The following is a 22,500-nucleotide window of genomic DNA, read 5'->3' on the forward strand; positions in this document are numbered from 1 at the left end:
GGAGGAGGAGGAACACACAACATGCAAGCCAACAAGAAAGAGAAGAATGACAATAAGAATAAAGATGAAGAGGAGGAGGAAGAGGAAAGGGAGGAGGAGGCAAGACATAACAATAAGAAGAACCATATCAGGAAAATGAGGTGTAGGAATAACAGGCACAAAGACAGGAATAAAATAAAGAGGACACAGGAACATAATACCAAGAACCACATCACACAGACAGACAGACAGACAGACAGACAGACACAAGGGAGGAGGGTGCAGGAGTAATGAGGATGACTTACCCTGCAGGGGCTCCACAATGTCCATGAAGTCATCCAGGTTGGGCTGCAGTTGGATCAGTCCTGGCTGGATGAAGTCTGAGTTTCCAGTTCCTCGTGCTGGAAAGACAAGGGCAGGTGTTATGCAAAGGCAGGTGTTATGGGTGAGACTCCAGTGGATGTGTGGGTGTACTGAGCTGCCTAGTCACCTGTCCCTTGTGCTGGAAAGATGGATAAACAGGTGTGAGGGTTGGGAGACGTAATAAAAAGACAGATACAAGTATGCTAGATAGATGTGACAAAAAGACAGATATGCTAGACAGGTGTGATAAAAAGACAGACAGCTATGCTACAGACAGGTGTGACAAAAAGGCAGGTACAGGGTGTAACACAAGTTTCTGTGGATATTGCCAGGTGTGAAAGTACAGGTTAATCTAGTTGGAAATGTTCTGTGCAAATATGCATTGTAAGGCGTTGTTTAGCTGTGGTGTGAAATTCAAGTGTGGCCTGGACACAGATACAATGGCTGGGTTGGGCAGGTAACCATGGTGGAGAAACACCATATCTACACACTCCACATTACTTTAAATTATGTAATATAATCTGAATGTATTCAGTGTCACAGTCTCCAACGGAAACTGCATGTGACTGACTTGCAATCAGCTAATTTGCTGCTAGTTTCAGTCCTTTTCCTGTTTGGGCAAGCAATGCATGGTGCCATGCAGACTATTATTTTATTTGTTGTTTATTACATCCATACTATCATTGTGTAATGTTTATCAGTGAATCACCAGTTCATTATCATCACAGTAAACTTCCAAATCTTGTAGAAATCATGATTGAATAATTCACAATTTCACCAATGGACATGCAGGTCTACACATTCCGCCACAGATACCTACCTGGCCCAGCCGTTGTATCTGTCATCAGGCCACACTTGAATTTCATACCATGGCTAAACAACGCCTCAAAATGTACATGCGCATAGAACATTTTTTACTTAGATTAACCTGTATTTTTACCTGCAGCATTATCTGCAAAAACTCATGTTACACCGTGTCAGGCTGGGACAGGTATATGAATGTATTTACCTAGTTACCTGTCCCTTGTGCTGGAAAGAGAGACAAGTATGACAGATGGACAGGTGTAACAGAAAGACAGGTGTATGGGTGAGGTTGGGACAGATATATGGATATATTTACCTGTCTCTTGTAATAAAGATAGACAGTGAGATATGATACAGACAGGTACAATGGTAGGTATGATGGATGGACAGGTGTGACAGACAGACAGGTGAAACAAAAAGAGAGGAACAAGGATGGAGCTGAGACAGGAATAACAGAGACAGGTATGACAGATGGACAGGCATAACTGGCACTTTCATGGACCTTTTGTTAGGTTTTTCTAGTTGTGCTTGGCCAAAGCCTCTTAAATGAAAAAATAAATAAATAAATAAAAATAAATAAATAAATAAAAAAAGGCAGGTAGATATACAGATGTAGTTACCTAGATGCATTAACCTTTAGAATGACTCAGAGGTGCATAGGTGAAGGTAGGACAGGTAAGTGTGTGTGTGTGTGTATGTGTGTGTGTATCTACCTAGTTGTAATTTACAGGGCTCGAGCTATGCTGGTGTGGTCCCATCTCCATATCTACACTTGTCCAGTTTTTCCTTAAAGTTGTGCACACTCACTGCCAACACTACATCCTCACTGAGGTTGTTCAAACTTCTATATTTCTCCGTGGGAAACTATATTTCTTTATGTTACTTAGGCATCTTCCTTTTCTTATTACTACTTTTTCTTTTTTTGTGTCCTCATGTGAATGTGGAATTTCCTTCTTCTCTTAGCAGTAGTTTCTCATTATCAATTTTTTCCACTCCATTCCACAATTTATAAATCAGTATTAAATCTTCCCTCTTTCTTCTTTGTTTCAATTTTGGCAGGTTTATTTCCTTTAACCTATCTTCATATGTTAATTCTTCCAGTTCTGGAGCCATCTTTGTTGCTATCCTTTGTAACCTTTCTAGTTTTTTTCATGTTTTCAAGTGTGTGTGTGTGTGTGTGTGTGTGTGTGTGTGTGTGTGTGTGTGTGTGTGTGTGTGTGTGTGTGTGTGTGTGTGTGTGTGTGTGTGTGTGTGTGTGTGTGTGTGTGTGTGTGTGTGTAAGTGTGTGTGTGTAAGTGTGTGTGTGTGTATTTTTACCTACTTGTGTTTACCTAGCTTTAATATACAAGGCCTGAGCTACAAAGGATAGGAGTCACAGAGGAAGATACAAGGGACAGAAACAACTGGAGGAGACTCAATGGTGGCAATTCCTGACTCTTGCAAAACAGTGAAAGAAGTAAACAAGGTCAGGGTTATACTTGTATTGTCTGTAGGGTTTATTTCAGAGTTAGTGAGGGAGAAAAATGTGCAAATGAAAGCAGAGATCAAAAGCTTTCTATAATCAGTGGTGTGATGTGGTAGATGTTTATAGATGCAAGAGAAAAAGAAAGGAGTGAAATAAAAGAGAAATCATGAGAAAAAATGGAGAGAAGTGAATGAAGATGGAGTGTGCGAGAAAAGAAGAAAAGAAAAGAAATGAAGAACAATAAAAGATGTAGTGAAAGAGGAAAGATCAAAAGAAACATAAATAAACAACAAGATTCACAAGAAGAACGAAAGATAAGGAGAAAAGAAGGAATGAAACACCCCGCAGAAAAAAACAAGATTCATGATTATAAAAAGAAGTAGCAAGAAGAAAAGAAGTGATAAAAAGAGGGAAGGAAAAGTGAATAAAACCTATACATGAGAAAAGAAGAAAAGAAAAAGAAACAAGGAAGAATAAATGAAGAAATGAAGAAGGAAAGAAAAATAAAACATATCAGCACTCTCACAAGAGAGAGAGAGAGAGAGAGAGAGAGAGAGAGAGAGAGAGAGAGAGAGAGAGAGAGAGAGAGAGAGAGAGAGAGAGAGAGAGAGAGAGAGAGAGAGAGAGAGAGAGAGAGAGAGAGAGAAGAAGAAGAAGAAGAAGAAGAAGAAGAAGAAGAAGAAGAAGAAGAAGAAGAAGAAGAAGAAGAAGAAGAAGAAGAAGAAGAAGAAGAAGAAGAAGAAGAAGAAGAAGAAGAAGAAGAAGAAGAAGAAGAAGAAGAAGAAGAAGAAGAAGAAGAAGAAGAAGAAGAAGAAGAAGAAGAAGAAGAAGAAGAAGAAGAAGAAGAAGAAGAAGAAGAAGAAGAAGGAACAAGGAGAAAAGAATAGACAAGAAGCAAATAAAAGAAGACACAAGAGAGGGGAAAAAAAAAACAATGAAGAAAATATGCAAAGATGTTTCATCACAATATTCAAGTGGGGTAGGTGACATAAAATACTGTATTATGTAATGTAGATATGAAATATGTATTACAACTCAAGACAATGCAGCTGCAACCTAGAAAGGGAGGAAATACTTCAAGACACTTTTCCTTTAAAAATTTTGATGACTGATTTTGACTCTTTTTGGGGATCAGCACCTCAGTGGGCCTTTTTCCCCCTATAGTTTTGTTGCCCTTGGCTGATGCTCCTCCTACATATAAAACAATAATAAAAAAAATTGGTAACACAGTCTTTCATTCATCAAGTATATCTCTTATTGTGATGCCATATTAAAAAGGAGGAGGAGAAGAAAGAGTAGTACTAATAAAGGAATACGTATAACAGAGCAGGCAATACCAATGAAACAAAAGAGAATGCAAGCAATTTTGAAAGAAGCAACAAGATGGCATAAGAAAACAAAGATTACTATAGAGAAAGAAAAGCAACTTTGATATGCAATAAAGAAACTGTAATTCCCAGATTTTCTTATTGTTTTCTTTCCTTTCTCTTGTTTATCTGCTTCTTGCCCCTTGTTTCATCCTGTGTAAAGTTATTCGGTCCTGACAGAGCACCTTCATTCACCTGCAGTGGGAAAAAATGCTCTAGTCCTATTTAATCCTTCTCTTCACTCCCTCAGTCCGACCCTTGGTATTTTCATATAAACACTTGATATTTTTTACAAGCACTAAGATACTACTGCCCTTTAGCTCCCTCAAGGCCCTCACGGTAACACACACACACACATACACAAGGAATGTATACCAACTGTAGGAAAAACTGGATATAAATACGTAAAGGAACAGGATAACAAAATGGATGTAGAAACTAGGTGAACACACACACACACACACACACACACACACACACACACACACACACACACACACACACACACACACACACACACAATTTAACATACAGAGAGAGAGAGAGAGAGAGAGAGAGAGAGAGAGAGAGAGAGAGAGAGAGAGAGAGAGAGAGAGAGAGAGAGAGAGAGAGAGAGAGAGAGAGAGAGAGAGAGAGAGAGAGAGAGAGAGAGAGAGAGAGAGAGAGAGAGAGACCTAATTACAATACACAGGTTAATAAATGGACTGGAAAAATAAAAAAAAGATATATTACTGAGAGTATAGAGAAGAGGCTGGATATTTGAGATGTAACAAAAAAAAGATATATAAAAAGAAAAAAGAAAAAGGAAGATGAGATGACTGAATGACAAAACAAGACACAGCTTCCTTAACAAATAGTAACTGGAATGGATGAGAGGAAGAGGTGATAGAGGTGATGGAAGCAAGAAATATGCATCCCCTCAAGGAAAAACTGGACAAATATGAGCAAAACAGTGGTATAGCTCATACCCTGAATATGTTACAAGGTGAACACAACTAAGGTGATGCATGCTGATTTATTGTGACAAGGTGATACTAACTTATCACAACCTAACTTAATATAACACAACCTAACACAAACTAACCCAACCTAACTTAACCTTACAATCTAACCCAACCTAACCTAGCCCAACCCAACCTAAACTAGACCAACCTGACAACCTAACCTAATCCAACCTAACCCCAACCCAACCCAACCCAATCTAACCCAACCCAACACAATCCAAACCCAATCCAATACAACCTAACCCAACCCAACCTGAATTCTACACACCTGACTTTGTGAAAACCAACATCAAAACAACACCAGAGACCGTCCATTACCCAACACAACATTATGATTGTCTAACACCACAGGAATCAGCTAAAAATAGTCACAGTTCACACAGTAACAGGAACAGAAGCAGTAGCAAGTTTCTCTCAGGGACAGTCAAGGCTGAACATCTAGTGAGACTTTGGGGGTCACTTGTTTACCTGACACATCTTGGAGTACAGTTGTAGGGAGATGATAGGTAGTTTAAATTGCTTTGCTTTCTTGAACACACCTCATAGCACATTCAAGGAGAAGGAGGAGGAGGAGGAGGAGGAGGAGGAGGAGGAGGAGGAGGAGGAGGAGGAGGAGGAGGAGGAGGAGGAGGAGGAGGAGGAGGAGGAGGAGGAGGGACACTAATAAATTAATACATATAACAGAGTAAGTAATAACAATAAAACAAAAGGGAATGCATGCAGTTTTGAAAGAAACAGAAAGGCAAGTTTGATATGCAATACAGAAGGTGCCAGAAGGAAGCAGAAAAGGACATATACATAAAAAAAAAGGGGGGTGGGGGGATGGGGGAGGGAAAAGGATGGGAGTTCAGTACAGAGCACCACCACAGTCACCCAGCCATCACACAGTTGCCTCAAGAAGTGATGTCATGCAGCACCAAACTGTTTCCAGTGTAGAATTCAGAAGTGCACAGTCGCCTCCACCTGTCACATCATTATTTCTTCTGAGTGTTCTTGTGAGGCATTGACATAAGGACATTTACTAGTCACTATCATCAGCATCACTTCACATTACTACTTCCCCTCACAGTGCTGGGCAACTTGTTGAGTCATGTTGGGTTGGGCTAGGTTGGGTTAGGTTATGTTGGGTTGGATTAGATTTAGTTAGTTTGGGTAGGTTTGGATTAGGCTGTGTTAAGTAAAGTTGTGTTAGGTTATGTTAAGTTACTCATAGTTTAGTATCTTGTCACAATATATCATCCTATCCTTCACTGGTTACTGGGAATTAAATACTTAGACACAATATGTTTTCCTGATGCTCTGTTCCTGTACCACCTTCAGGAGTAAAGGATATACTGTACTTGCTGTCTCACTTCTTCCCTGTCTTTGCATCTCCTACACTAGTCAATGTATTAATGTGTATTTACTGACTAGATGTATTCTTCAATGCTTTACTCTCTCATCAGGACTATTTCCATACACCACAGACATGACGTGTTCTCATGGATGTTCCTCCACACTAGTGATGCAGAGTCAAGCAACAAGTGATCAAAGCAGCACCAAGTGTTGGTTGGCCTCACCTCTCCTGTCACTACCTGATGTGTTGGTGGAGGAGATTAGTCACTGTTTCTGTTGCCATTACTGCATGAACTGTGATTCTCTCTCTGACTCCTAACAGTCATGAAGAATACAGAATTAGGTAACGACTCTTAAGTTTCAGTCGACTGTTTTTGTTGTTAATTAGTTTAACTACCATTAAAACTGTGGGTGTAGTATGGTGGTTCATAAGTGTTCTTTTCCATCAGGGGCCAACAGGGCAAAGAGTGTGAATGATGTGGGTGAGTGTGGTGCTTTGCCTGGGCCACCCCATGTGAGACTGCCTGCCTGGTATACAGATAGATGGATCACTTCAATCATGTAAACATTCTTGAGAACTCCACTAACTTCCACTACAGCCTTCTAAAGGCCACTGAGATAAAATACTGTAGTGTTTAAGAATACAGGCCTTGGGACAGCTGTGCCTATCACGGGTCTGGCTCCTGGCTGCTCTCCCTCATGGCTTAACCTTTTGGATCAACTTGACAAGGTTCCAAAACATCAGACATTACAACTGCTTGAGGAATGAGGCAAGTGTGTGTCCTTTTGTGTGTGTTGTGTGAAGGGTCAAGGGTCATCTTAGAGAGAGAGAGAGAGAGAGAGAGAGAGAGAGAGAGAGAGAGAGAGAGAGAGAGAGAGAGAGAGAGAGAGAGAGAGAGAGAGAGAGAGAGAGAGAGAGAGAGAGAGAGAGAGAGAGAGAGAGAGAGAGAGAGAGAGAGAGAGAGAGAGAGAGAGAGAGAGAGAGAGAGAGAGAGAGAGAGAGAGAGAGAGAGAGAGAGAGAGAGAGAGAAACAGGAGTGTGCAAGAATTAATGATTATTTTGAGTCTTTATACTCTGTGTCACCAACCATCACACTAGTCTTCCTGGCTGAGGTCACATGCACAGCAACATTGCCACCACCAGCTGCTGCTCTCACTTGTGGATTGGTGTACACATTCCCATCTTGTGTAACATGCAGCAAATTGACTTTACTTTTACTGAAACCATAATGGAATTGTGAATGAAAAGATTGATTTTACTTGGATAATCTGGTACAATGTAATTAATCAAAAATTTTGGTGGATATGCATTACAGTGGAGCCCATGACCAGTGATCTAAGAACAAAAAATTCTAAGGTCCCAAAATCTTTAGTTATAAAGTGCCAATCCCCTGGTTATTATACTTGAGATGGTGGAGATTACAACAACACAAATTTTATATAACAAAAAATGAAGAAGAATATAACTTTCCCTCCACTCAACAACTAATGTTGTTGTTTACTTATACTTAATATTCTATACATCAACATCATGTGGTATAGAGACTGGTCACAAACACCCATCACTGAATGCTTTAAATGAAGTTAAATAAACAAAGAAGTTGGGTGCTGGAGGTCCATTGGCTTAGTAAGAGCAAGCCCTGCCATCGTCATCACCACCCTTCCTCACCACCACAACCAGACATCCTGCAGCCTGCCCAGTGACTCACTCCCCTTCCACTGCCCTCACTCACTCAGCCTTTAGACCCAACACAAACCTTTTTGAACTCCCTAGTCGTTCAGGCAGCACACCACCACCACTACCACCACCACCACCACAACAACCACCACCACCACCACCACTACATCCTTCCCTGCCAGCTACACAAGCCATAAGAATTAGAGGCATGTTTCAGAATTATGTATCTGTGACCTGTGTCGTGATAGCTTTGAGCCTCACGGAAACATTAAGAAACTACCTGAAGGCTGTGGAGTCAATAGGAACACTAAGAAACTACCTGAAGGCTGTGGGATCAATAGGTCATGAATGGGTCTCTTACTACAACCAACCCCCATCAAGACCACTGAGCTTCAAGATACTATAGATAGAATAGATTAAAATAAATAGAAACTAACAAACAAATTAATTAATTAATTAACTAATTAATTAATCAATTAATAAATAAATAAATAAATAAATAAATAAATAAATATATATATATATATATATATATATATATATATATATATATATATATATATATATATATATATATATATATATATATATATATATATATATATATATAAATAGAGTAGTATAGAATATAATAAATAAAATAAACAAAAGCTAACATGCAAATCAGGCACATTATCAAGCAACCACTAAGAATGAAATAACTTTTGGTCCCCCCTCTCACCCCCCACCTGTCCTAGCACTGAAGACATCACCCAGAGAACAAGACCTTCCTGAAGTGTGCTACAGTGAGGGAAGGTTACCCGAGGAAGACTGCAGCAATACAGGACTTCCCCTTGAGCAGAACCCACACCTCTCAGAGGACTAGGAAGGATTAAGGAGTGAAAAATCTATTATGTTACTCCTTCTATATTACCAAATTCTAAAAAAAATACATAACAAGCTAACCTAACCTAACTTAACAATACCAAACCCAATCTAACACAACAAGGAATGGAGGACCAAGAAGAGATGAGGGAAAGGAGGAACAAGGATAAGAAAAACAAGGAAAGGAGTAAGAAGAGAACAGGGAAAGGAGGAACAAGGAGGAGTGAACAAGGAGAGGAGGATCAAGGATAAGAGGACAGACAAAGGAAAAAGCAAGGATAAGAGGACAAGTAAAGGAAGAGGAGTGAGAAGAGAGCAGTGAAAGGAGGAGCAAGGAAAAGAGAACAGGGAAAGGAGGAGCAGGAAGGACAAGAAAACAAGGAAGAAAGAGCAAGAAGAAGAGAACAGGGAAAAGAGCAGATAACAAAAGAACAAAGGAGTAAGGATAAGCAAACAAGAAAAAAGGAAAAAGGAACAAGGATAAGAGGAACACAGGGAAAAGAGGAACAGGAATAAAAGGAACAGGGAAAGAAGGAGCAAGGATAAGAAACCAAGGAAAAAGGAACAAGAAGAAGAGAGGAGGAAGAGAAAAGAGAAGAAGGAGCAAGGAGAAGAGGAACAGAGAGAATGAGGGAGAATATGAGAACAGGGAGGCAAAGCGAGAAAACAAGGAAGAAGGAGCAAAGATAAGAAAACAAGAAACAAGAAACAAGAAGAGACCAAGGAGAGGAGGAGAAAGAGCAAGTAGAACAAGAGGAAGAGAAACACAGGAACCCACCAATTTCCCGAGGGTTGGGGAAGGCGAAGGGCTGTGGGGCACTCATGAGGGACGAGAAGAGGACATCGGTGAAATCCATGAACTCCGAGAAGTCCCCATCCTCGAATGACAGCGGCACCCCATAGCTGTTGCGGGTCAGGTCCATCCCATCCAGGTCAAAGAGGTTCTGGAAGAGTGATGGAATGAAATGCTGGAACGGGCAGTGGAGAAGGTTGGTAGGAGTAAGAGGTGCTGGAAGAAAGTAATGTGAATGAGAGGAGGTTTGTAGAATGATGAGGTGTGGGATAGAAAAAAGTGTATGAGGGAGAGGGAATAAGAAGAGAGATGATGTTTGTAAAATAATGAGGTGAGGAACAGAGAAAGTGGAAACAGGAACAAGAAGGTGTAAGATTAAGAGGAGAGGAGACAGTGAGGTTTGTAGAGGTAGATGAGGTGGTGAAGGATAGAAACAAGAAAAGATAATATTTGTGTGCAAAAAAGAACGAGAGAAAAAAAAAGATGAGCAGGAAAAGGAGAGTATTAGGTGAGGTAAGATAAAAGCAAAAGTGAATGATGCTGGAATGATATAAAAGATAATGGTATGAAAAAAGAAGAGTTAGAGAATAGTGCTGAGAGAGAGAAGTAAGGCTAGGAAGAGGAAAATAACAATGAGAGAGAGAGAGAGAGAGAGAGAGAGAGAGAGAGAGAGAGAGAGAGAGAGAGAGAGAGAGAGAGAGAGAGAGAGAGAGAGAGAGAGAGAGAGAGAGAGATAATAAATGTAGAAAGGAGAGAAAAAATCACAGAGAAGTAAAGCCAAGTAAAGAAGAGAGAAAATAATGAGAAAAGTAAAGCTAGGAAGAGAGACAGAATAATGCTGATAAGGTTATGTAAAGCTAAGAAGAGAGAGAGAGAGAGAGAGAGAATGACAAGCAGCCTCAACACTCATCTCTTACCCCTAACAAGGCCAATGTGACACCAGGACCTCCACAGCCGCAGCCTCTCTTTCCTACATTTCTCCTGAGTACCCTTCTATCAAGCCAATGAGGGAAGAGGAGAGTGGGGTGAGCGCCAAATGACCCAACCCAGATAGTGAGTTAGATAAAGAAGTCTCAATACATGTCAGAGATATATTGATAGGTAGGATTGTAACATAAGAATATAAGAAAATAAGGGAAGTTGCAAGAAGCCATCAGGCCTACACGTGGCAGTCCCTGTATGAAGCACACCTGACTATTTCCACCTATTGTCCCCATCCTCCTCCTCTTCTTCTTTCTTGATGTCACTGTCCTCCTCCTCCTTCTCCTCCTCCTCCTCCTCCTCTCATCTCCACTCCTCCTCCTTCCCATGCATAAATTTGTCTAATCTTTTAAAAGCTCCCTAATGACTCAGCACTAACAACCTGATTACTGAGGCTGTTCCATTCATCTACCACTATTTGAAAACCAGTTCCTTCCTTTCTCTTTCTCAAACCTAAATTTTTCAAGCTTGAACTTGTTATTTCTTGTTGTATCCTGACTGTACCAAGATGATTATGAAAATGAAAGTATGTAATTTTTTGAGTGGGAAACAACCAAGAGGAATACAACCATGAAATAAAAGAAAAAAACTATTATTTGAATGATGGATGAGGTGCAAGAGGACTAAAGATGATGGAAATAAAAGAAACATGAGAATAGTACTGGACTGATAAAGAGGGGAGAGAGAATCATGCCAGTAAAGATAGGCACATATGAAAAAAGCAGTAGGAATGATAGTAAGGGAAAGAATGATGATGGTGAAGGAAAAGCAATGATGGGAAGAAAAAGGTAAATATTGGAATGATTGACAGGGGATGGGAAGGATGGATAGAGTGAAAGTGAGAGGAGAGAATGTTGGTGAAAAGAAGGAAAGGTTGGAAGGAGTATTGGAGAGGAAAGGAGAGGAGAGAAAAGGAGAGTTGAGGAGAGGAGAGGAGAGGGGACAAGAGGAGAGGAGAGGAGAGGAGAGGAGAGGAGAGGAGAGGAAAGGACAGGAGAGGAAAAGACAGGAGAGTTAGGAAAAGAGAAGAGAAAGAAGAGAAGAAGAAAGAAGAGAGAATGGTATAGCAGAACATGAGATACATTTATTCAAAACACAAAATATCTAATAAAAAAATAGCAATAAAAATAAATAAAATAGGGGTGTTTGACTAAAAAAATGCCGAGCAGCTCAAAAAACATGAATTTAACTCTCTCACCAAAAAAAATGCACTGGCTCTGTGTAAATAAAGCTGATGTATGGGTAGAGAAATGCTTTATATTGTACTGAGAAAAGAAATCACCCATGATTATACTCCAATACAAATACACTACTTGAAAAATAATAATCATAAAAGGGAGACTTAGGAAAAGAAAGAAACTGAGAGAGAGAGAAATGTCATACTATGAAGAATGGTTTTTCAGGTCTTTAAAATGTAATAATAACAAAATGGAGAAATAGGAAAAAGGAAAGAAAAAAAGAAAAAGAGATAAAAGAAATATCATACTTTGAAGATGTTTTGCAAGGCAGGGAAGGAAGGAAATGTGCTGAGTCATATTACATATATTTTAGATTCAGCATGTATAAAAAAGTGTTTCAAGTGTTTCAAGGTTAGTATTGACACCAACACTTCCCACATACAGGTTGCAGGTGAGGCCGCCAACACACTAAACAAACACTGCAGAAAAAAAAAAAAAAACAACTGGAACACACACACACACACACACACACACACACACACACACACACACACACACACACACACACACACACACACACACACACACACACAGGATAGCAACAAAGATGGTTCCAGAACTGGAAGAATTAACATATAAAGACAAGTTAAAAGAAATCAACCTGCCAACATTGGAACAAAGAAGAGAAAAGGGAGACTTAATACTGATTTATAAATTGTGGAATGGAGTGGAAGAAATTGATAATGATAAACTACTGCTAAGAGAAGAAGGAAATACCACATTCACAAGAGGACGCAGAAAAAAACAAAAAGAAAGAAAAGGAAGATGCTCAAGTAACAAAGAAATATAGAAGCTCAGTGAGGATGCAGTGTTGGCACAACTTTAAGGAAAAACTGGACAAGTGTAGATATGGAGACGGACCACACCAGTGTAGCTCAGGCCCTGTAGATTGCAACTAGGTAAATACACACACACACACACACACACACACACACACACACACACACACACACACACACACACACACACACACACACACACACACACACAGTCATCCAGCCCCAAAGACATCCAAAAAAAGAGAGACACTGCATCAAACCAACAAAGAAAGAAAAATACATAATAACACCACCAACAACAACAAAAATAACAAGATAAAGAAAATAAAAGCCCCAAGAAAGCAGCCAGAAAAAAAGTCAAAGTGGCCAAAACAGCAACCCAATCTAATGAAACAATACGAAAAAACAACAAAAACTATAAAAATGAGAAGCAGATCACTCAAATTTAGGGAGAAAAGCTAAAATCTGGATGTTTTTGGTTAATAATAGGAGGAGAGGAGAGGAGAGGAGAGGAGAGGAAAGGAGGAGGGGAAGGGGAAGAGGAGAAGAGAGGAGAGGAGGAGGGAAAGGGGAAGAGGAGAGGAGAGGAGAGATGAGATGAGAAGAGAAGAGAAGAGAAGAGAAGAGAAGAGGAGAGGAGAGGAGAGGAGAGGAGAGGAGGAGAGGAGAGGAGAGGAGAGGAGAGGAGAGGAGAGGAGAGGAGAAGAGGACAGTGATAACAAAGAAAAGGAAGAGGAGGAGGAGGAAGAGAAGAGGAATAGAGAAGGAGGAGGAGGAGGAGGAGGAGAGGAAGAGAAGAGGAATAGAGGAGGAGGAGGAGGAGGAGGAGGAGGAGGAGGAGGAGGAGGAGGAGGAGGAGGAGGAGGAGGAGGAGGAGGAGGAGGAGGAGGAGGAGGAGGAGGAGGAGGAGAAGATGAGAAGAGAGGGAAGGAAGACAGAGACAATAAAAAGAAGAGAGGAAGAGAAGAACCAACAACATAAGGAAAAGGAAGCGGAGGAGGAGGAGGAGGAGGAGGAAAAATAAAAGAGAGAAGAATGAAAAGAAGGAAGAAGAGAAGCAATCTTAAGAAATATTAATAAGAACAAGTAGCAAGAATTATAGAGTGTGTGAATAGAACCACACTGAGACACCAACACCACAGTGAAGAGACACAGAGAGGGGAGTTTGTAAAGACAGTGCATGTGTGAGGCTGAAGGTGCTGAGAGGAAAGTCAGGCTGCTTGAAAGATAGGAGGATAAAGGAGGTGTAACAGAGGTCAAGACTGAGGTGAAAATAACAAAAATTAAGTATTTGCATATACAGAGATAGGGACTGGAAGGTGGAAGGGTGGAGTAAAGGAGTGCAAGTGTGAAGGAAATGTTAATAGAGGCTGAGGGACTGAACAAGTGAGAAGAGTGTTTGGATAGGGAAAGACAGAGGCTGGAAGACGGTAGGATAGAGCAAAGGAGTTTATATGAGAGAGAGGCATTAGAAGAGGTTAAGACTGAGACTGAACAAGCAAGAAGGAAGTGTTTGGAGGGAGGATAGAGGGAGGTGGAAGCTGGTGGCTGGAAGGATGCGGGTAAAGGAGTATAGGTGTGATAAGATCTTAATAGAGGCTAAGGAACTGAACAAGCAAGAAGAGAGAGTTTGAATGAAGGGAGGTGGAGGTCCTTCAACCACAGCCACCACCCTGAAGGATCCTGCTGGAGGGAATGACAGATGGGTGAGTAAGTAGATAGATAGGTAAAGGTGTCAGAGGATGATGGATTGATAGCAACAAGACTACAATAGAAGAGAAAGCATGCAACTCTGAAAGAAACAAGGAGAGAGAGAGAGAGAGAGAGAGAGAGAGAGAGAGAGAGAGAGAGAGAGAGAGAGAGAGAGAGAGAGAGAGAGAGAGAGAGAGAGAGAGAGAGAGAGAGAGAGAGAGAGAGAGAGAGAGAGAGAGAGAGAGAGAGAGAGAGAGAGAGGAAAACAGGGACAAGGACAAAGAGGAAGAAGAGAAGCCTGACAAGATGAGTGTAGTGGTGGTACAAGAAGATAAACAGATCAAAAGAAAAGTGGAGAGGTCATTGGAGAGCAGAAAGAGAACAAAAGGTCAAGGAAGGTCACAGGTGTTCATCAAGGAATCAAGGGAGGTTAGAGAGAAATCAAAGGAGTCAAGGAAAGTCAGAAATAAAAAGGTCAAGGGAGGTCAAGGAGAGGTCACAGGTGCTCTTCAAGAGGTCACAGGGACGGACAAGGGGAGGTGCCAAGGGGAGGGGCAAGGAGGGGGGTCATCATGCCACACCTTTACCTTCTTAGGGGTTTCTACTAAGCAATTTGACTGTTTCCCCGATGGGCTCACTGACTGCAAAGTGAACAACACACTGTTATTCGTTGTGGCGGCCTCGCTGAATGGAAGGGGCACGACAAACAGACAGGAAAAAAAGGTACTTAAGATCTGTATATTTCTCTTAACAACACAGACACTTATAGTACTAAAGGGGAGTAACTATGATATCATATAAAAAAATCAAGTTTGAGGTATTTTTTCCTTACTAAAATAATGAAAAGTTTGTTTGAAAGGGAAACTATGAATGCAAAAAGGGAGATGAAATAGTACTAAATGAAAGTAACTATAATAATATACAAAAAAATGAATTAATAAAAAATAACAGTTAAGTTGAAGGTATTTCTTCTTAATACAATAATGAAAAGTTTTAGTTTGTTTGAAAGGCAAACTATGAATGCAAAAAAAACAGAGATGAAAAATAGAAAGGTGTATACCTTTTTAGTACAATAATGAAAGTTTTTGTTTGCAAGGGGAACTATGAATGAAAACAGGAGATTAAACAAAACATATAGTTTCTGACACACACACACACACACACACACACACACACACAAATGAAGTTGAAAGTAATGGAGGAAAAGAGTGCTCGATGGATCTATAAACTGAGGAAAGAGTGTTGGAATTCTTAAGAGGAAGAAGAGGGACTGGAAGCCAAGAGAACTGCCTAGATCTGAATGTGAGAGTTAGAATACTTAAGATAAAGAGGAAGAAAGAAGAATGGAAGAAAACATCAATGAAATATAAATGAGTGTTGGAATAAGAGAAAGAAGACAAAGAAAAGAGACAAGGATGAATAAGAGGTGTGAAGAGGAAGAGACAAGAGAAAGAGGATAAGAGAAACAAGATAAAGAAAATGAAAGAGAAGAACATCAATGAAATATGAATGAATGTTGAAAGAAGAGAAAGAACACAAAAGAAAAGAGACAAGGGTGAATAAAAGGCATGAGGAGGAAGACAAGAGAAAGAGGAAGAAGAGAATAAATAAGTGATAAAAATGAGACCAAGAAAATGAGAAGATAAATAAGGGAAGAACAGAAAAGATGAAGAGAGACTGAGAGATGAAGAATGTAAGAGGAAAGGCAGAGATGAAAGGGAATAGATGAGGACTGATAAAAATGAGGGGGATGAGAAGTACAAAGGTGGATAATTGAAAGGAAAGGTGAAATATTTCTGCCACACACTCCTCAAGTTCCCCAAAAGAAAATACAGATATACAACAGATTATACAACACTAAAATACTAATACACACAACACACACCCATACACACAACAATATAACACATACAAATAACAAACAACACCCAAATCTTCCCACAACACCCATACTGCACCATCCCCACACCACTGCAACACCCACTCACAACAAAGAACCATAAACACACCCACTCTCTCTCTCTCTCTCTCTCTCTCTCTCTCTCTCTCTCTCTCTCTCTCTCTCTCTCTCTCTCTCTCTCTCTCTCTCTCTCTCTCTCTATGACAATTTTCGACAGTAATTCTTTCTTTCCTTTCAAGTTTCAAATCATCTGCATTGGAGCACACACATCTAACAAACATATAAGTCCCTGCTGTACTATGCCTCCTGTAGAATCCTGACAGTGGTGGGACTGACTGAAATGTAGCTATATCTCAGGGAAGGGCAAGATCTGAGGCTGTCAAGTCCCTCTTTGGAGCATCTTACAAACACTGGGAAATTCATAAGTAGGTGGGAGAGATCTGTCTGCAGCATGGATCAAAACTGGGCTGCCCTTGCTGATTTCCCCCCCCCAAAAAAAAAAAAAAAAAAATTATAAACAAGAGATAGTTTTAGGAAATTTTTCTAAGTCAATCAAAATTTGATAAGGAATGATCATGAGAAAGAAAGAAAGAAAGAAAGAAAGAAAGAAAGAAAGAAAGAAAGAAAGAAAAGGTCTAATCTATTATATTTTATACTTTAACTCTATGAATGCTATTTGGTACATCTTTCCTTAATTACTAATCACTCTGACACATCTTGACTTATTCCACAGACACCTCCAATCTAAAACTGGATAGAAATTGCAAAATCTATTCTTTCATTCCTTTCTTTCTTGTGGATGCTTATAAAGATTTCATGCATTAATGCTGGTGGTGTTCACTGTTTTTGTATCACAGTGAAAGGGTTAGGTCACACACACCCTGGCCAGGAGCTGAATCCCTGACACAGAGGTGCAAACTACTGTGCTTTAAGCAATCATCAGGTGCCTAGATAATTTTTATGCAGGTCTATATATTATTTTTAGTCTCTATTGTGTTAGTCATAAAAGGTTGAAATCTGAAATCACTTATGAATGCAATGTTCAAATTCTGGATAACCCATTTGACTACACTCTCTGGGGCAAGCACCTCCTATGGGCCATTTTTTCTTATAGGCTTTTTGTTGCCCTAGGCCAGAGTCCTCTCTTATATAAAGTCTTTTAAGTAGATGAGGTTAAAAGCAAGGAAAACCTCAGCATTGTCTTTTTTTTTTGCTAATAATTTTCAATCAGTTTAGCTTCCCAGATTGATTACAAAGAATCATGAGACTAAAAAAAGAAGAGGTAGGAATCTAAATCGCCATGAATGAATACTATGCAGCATCAATCCCAGCCACTTCAGCTCCCTAGTTCAATTAGAAAGAATTACAAAACTCTCAAAAATAAGAGGCAGAAATCTAAATCCCTATGGACATTATGCAGCTTAATTTTTATCTGTTCAATAAAAAAGAACCACAAAATTGTCACAAATAAGAGACAGGAATCTAACATCACAATGAATATTTAGTGACATCCTTTTCATCATCACAGCTTCCCTGCTCACTAACAAGGCACCATGAGGAAGTGTGGATGGGCTGGTTCACCACTCCACCTTCTGCCTGGCGATGGTAGCAACGCTCAACATGTAAACAAACATGAAGGAGGAAACAAAACAGGGAAAAAGAGATTGCAGGTTTGGAAAGAATGATGACTAAATAAATAAAAAGAAAGAAAAGACAAACTAGAGATAAAAGCAAAGAAGAGACTGAGAATAAATGATAAGGAAAGAATGAAGACTAAACAAATAAAAGAAAGAAAGGACAAACTAGAGACTCAAAAGCAAGGAAGAGAGAGTGAGAATCAACAGAGAGAGTGAGAGATGGAGATAACACAAGGAAAGGAGAAAGTGAAAGAGAAAACAAAAGAGGTGGAAGCTGTGGCCCTATTTCATATTTACTGGTTTAGTTAGGTTAGGTTAGGTTTAGTTAGTTTTAGTCGTGTTAAGATGCTAGTAGCAAGAGCAAGATGAACAACATGGCAGCCATCACAACAACAACAAGAACAGCAGCAATAGTAGGCAGCTCCCTATTTATTTTTGGTGGTAAGAGGCAGTGTTTGGCTCTATTTTAGCTTTTCCTACCCGAAAACCTTGCTTTCTTGCCAGGTAACCAAGAGTACTGGGGATATGAGCCAAAAAAAAACGATAGGAAATAGAGTTGTGCATGCCTTCTGTAGGAGAGAGAGAGAGAGAGAGAGAGAGAGAGAGAGAGAGAGAGAGAGAGAGAGAGAGAGAGAGAGAGAGAGAGAGAGAGAGAGAGAGAGAGAGAGAGAGAGAGAGAGAGAGAGAGAGAGAGAGAGAGAGAGAGAGAATGGCTGATTTTCCAACAGAAATAGTTAGCAGATTAACTCAAAACACACCAAAATCTACCTGAAATAAATATTTTTTATCTCTTAATTTGAGACAGGCAAACTTGTAAAACTTACCCAAATAACTATATCTTGGTTAGATTAGGTTAGGCCTCATAGACACTGTGATAGGGGCAGACTTTCTATTGGTTAGGTTAGGTTAAAAATTACAGGGTTATGGCTAATGTTTATTAAGAAAGAGGACTCCTGCTGTGGATGGGCATTCTTCCCCCTTCTTCTAGTGATCTCCTCAAGTGAACTAAGCCAAAAACAAAGGTGCAGACAGTAACAATGTTTCATTTGTGTTTGTGTGTCAGTGGTGTCTTTCAGAATGCTGCTCTAATATTCAACCAAAGAGAGAGAAACAATGAGACAAAGAGACAAAGAAATGAGACAAGGGAGGGAGGGAGAGAGAGAGAGACTGAGAGAAAGAATCTTTGACATGTAACAAGGACAGAGAGAGAGAGAGAGAGAGAGAGAGAGAGAGAGAGAGAGAGAGAGAGAGAGAGAGAGAGAGAGAGAGAGAGAGAAAGGATAAACTAGAAAGGCAAAAACAAGGAAGAGTGAGTGAGGGATTGAGTGACAGAAGTACATGAGAGAGAGAGAGAGAGAGAGAGAGAGAGAGAGAGAGAGAGAGAGAGAGAGGAAGACAACTAACCGAGTCAGATTCCAGGATGTTCTTGCCGCATATCTTGTTCCGGTAATAGATCCTCCACTTCTTGTACTCAGCCGTGACTGCCTCCATCTGCCTCTTCCAGTACTTGCCCTCCAGCACGATGGCCTGCAATGGGGGCAGTGGTGAGAGGTGGTGGTGGTGGTGGTGGTGGTGGTGGTGGAAAAATGACAAATAGCTATGGTGATTTGGATGATGGCAGAAAAATGTTAATATGATGATGATGATGATGATAGAGGTGCTGGGAAAGGAAATTACTGATGGTGACTGTGATTTGGTTGATGGCGGTGGTTATATTAATAGGGAAGGTGGTGATGATGATGGCAAAGATAGTATTAATAGTAAAAATGTCGATAATGATGGGAAAGGTTATATGAACAGTAAAGTGGTGATGGTGATAATGATAATGACAAAACGACGTCAAGGATAATAATAGTGTGGGTGACCATAATGGTAGAACAAGAAATATTAATAGTAAAGGTGATGGTGATCACAGTGATGAGTAGTGATGACACAAGTAAGGTTAATAATAAAGATGATGGTGATGAAGCAAAGTAAAAGTGATGGTGATGATAATGATGTCTGTAATAATGATAAAGGTAATACCAATAAAAAGGGAGGTGATGATGGTGATGACTGCAATGATGACACAGGTTACATAAATTTGGTAAAGGTGGTGGTGATGATGGCAATGGTGACATCAGTATCTATAAGTAACATCGGCGATGACTGATAATGATGCACTAAGATAAAAAAAAAAAAAAAAAAAAAAAAAAAAAAAAAAAAAAAAAAAAAAAAAAAAAAAATATATATATATATATATATATATATATATATATATATATATATATATATATATATATATATATATATATATATACACAACTACTACTGATATTAGTAATGGTGATATTATAATGATAATGATGGTGTTGACAACAATGATGATAGGGTAGTATGTAACTGATAATATAAAAAGAAGGAACCTACAGAGATACAATGCAATAATGATAATAATAATAATAATAATAATAATAATAATAATAATAATAATAATAATAATAATAATAATAATAATAAACAATAACAGCAACAACAATAATAATAACAACAACAGTAATAAAATATTAGTAGTAATAGTAGTAGTAATATTAGTATTAGTAGTAGTAGTAGAACAGTAATAATAATAATAATAATAATAATAATAATAATAATAACAATAATAATAATAATATTATTATTATTATTAAAATTATTATTATTATTATCATCATCATTATCAATAACATTAATAATACATTTTACACACAATACATTAATATACGTTCTGCATATCACACCATACACGGATACAAGCAAACCAAATCTTCGCATTCTTCCCGAACACAGCGACATGATACTAATAATAGGAACCCTTCTTGCCTTCCACGTGGACGAGAGAGAGAGAGAGAGAGAGAGAGAGAGAGAGAGAGAGAGAGAGAGAGAGAGAGAGAGAGAGAGAGAGAGAGAGAGAGAGAGAGAGAGAGAGAGAGAGAGAGAAGCGCACGTGTCTTGAAATGCATGGGAAAGTAACAAACAGTGCGCAAGTGCGGGGGAGGTTAAGCGAGGCGGGATGCGTGGTGGGTGACTGCGTGTTGGGGAAACCGCTCAATGCCTCACACACACATATTTTTCCCGGCCGTTCATACCAACACTCTTGCCATACGGAGCTCCTCTTTTATGTTACCGTATCTCCTCCCTGTGTCGCAAGCATAGTCATATTTCGAAACCTTCACTTTTTTCCTACAATTTCGAGGTGGTTTGTGTTCCTAGAATGTTTTAGGACGGCTGTCGTAGATACACAAGTGTGTGCGTGTGTGATGACGTGGCTTCTGGGAGGAAGCTGGGGTAGGAGAGAGGAGGGAAAATTAGGAGAGAGAGAGAGAGAGAGAGAGAGAGAGAGAGAGAGAGAGAGAGAGAGAGAGAGAGAGAGAGAGAGAGAGAGAGAGAGAGAGAGAGAGAGACGTGAAGGAAAAGAGGACGGGAAAGAAGAGAGGCAGTAAGAAGTGTAAACTAAACAACGTGGAGAGGAAAGAGGTAAAGGAAACGATAAAGGAATGGAGGAAAACAGAGAGGAATGGAAAAAAATAATAAAGCAAGAGAGAGAGAGAGAGAGAGAGAGAGAGAGAGAGAGAGAGAGAGAGAGAGAGAGAGAGAGAGAGAGAGGTCTGGCCGCACCTCCACCTGTGCAGTACGGTTAACCAATAGAAGAACAGAACGGCTCCCCGCCCCTCCCGCTCGTCCTATGAGAGACGCCGCCGCCAGCACGCCCTCCCCGCCGCCACCACCACCACCACCACCACCACAAGCACCACCGTCACATTCGACTTGGGTTTGTACTACGAAAACCTTTGTTATTTCTCTCTTACCACGATTATTTTAAAAGGCCACAGAAATGAGTAGCTGGGTTCTCAAGTGTTTGTCCTGTTGATAATGTAGAGATCTAGTTACTTTATTACTATAACTGTAAAATAAAGAAAAAGAAAAAGAAAAAAACTTAAAAATCTGTATAACTTTAAGAACTAACGTATAAATCGTTTTGAATGTAGTGGAGGCGTGGCGCAGAAGTGTTTCAGAATAAGGGGCTTATCATCAATAGTTACGCATCTCTGTGAAATTTACCTTTTTTTTTATGTAGGAGGGGCACCGGTCAAGGGGAACAAAACTATAAAAAAAAAAAAAAAAGGCCCACTGAGGTTCCAGTCCCCATACAGGAGAGTTGAAAGCGGTCGGCGAAAATTGCAGGATGTGTCTTGAAACCTTCCTCTTGAAAGAATTCGTCATAGGAAGGAAGAAATCCAGAAGCAGGCAGGAAGTTCCAGAGTTTACCAGAGTTTACCAGTTTACCATTAGCTCAATCGATTTCGCTTGTCACGGATTCCTCTCTCTCTCTCTCTCTCTCTCTCTCTCTCTCTCTCTCTCTCTCTCTCTCTCTCTCTAAGGCAATCACTTTTATCTTTGGTGTTTCCTATAATTATACTTTTTTCCTTCTCTCTCTCTCTCTCTCTCTCTCTCTCTCTCTCTCTCTCTCTCTCTCTCTCTCTCTCTCTCTCTAAGGGAATCACTTTTATCTTTGGTGTTTCCTACAATTATACTTTTTTCCTTCTCTCTCTCTCTCTCTCTCTCTCTCTCTCTCTCTCTCTCTCTCTCTCTCTCTCTCTCT

The 22,500-nt window shown here is 39.7% G+C and overlaps 1 protein-coding gene across 2 annotated transcripts in view; it reads right to left on the reverse strand.

Annotated features, from left to right (window-relative positions):
* The window catches only part of LOC135115397 (carbohydrate-responsive element-binding protein-like), an 86,019-nt gene that overhangs the window by 24,212 nt on the left and 39,307 nt on the right, over positions 1–22,500 (reverse strand). The window contains exons 4-7 of one of the 2 annotated variants that reach the window (XM_064032137.1): positions 19,284–19,406; positions 14,930–14,983; positions 9,638–9,803; positions 285–380 (exon numbers count right to left, since the gene is read on the reverse strand). In XM_064032137.1, the coding sequence (XP_063888207.1) occupies positions 285–380; positions 9,638–9,803; positions 14,930–14,983; positions 19,284–19,406 (439 nt within the window). The remainder of the gene's footprint in view (positions 1–284; positions 381–9,637; positions 9,804–14,929; positions 14,984–19,283; positions 19,407–22,500) is intronic. The other variant, XM_064032139.1, reaches the window with a different exon arrangement.

The sequence above is a fragment of the Scylla paramamosain genome, chromosome 29 (assembly GCF_035594125.1).
Source record: "Scylla paramamosain isolate STU-SP2022 chromosome 29, ASM3559412v1, whole genome shotgun sequence".
NCBI lineage: Eukaryota > Metazoa > Arthropoda > Malacostraca > Decapoda > Portunidae > Scylla > Scylla paramamosain.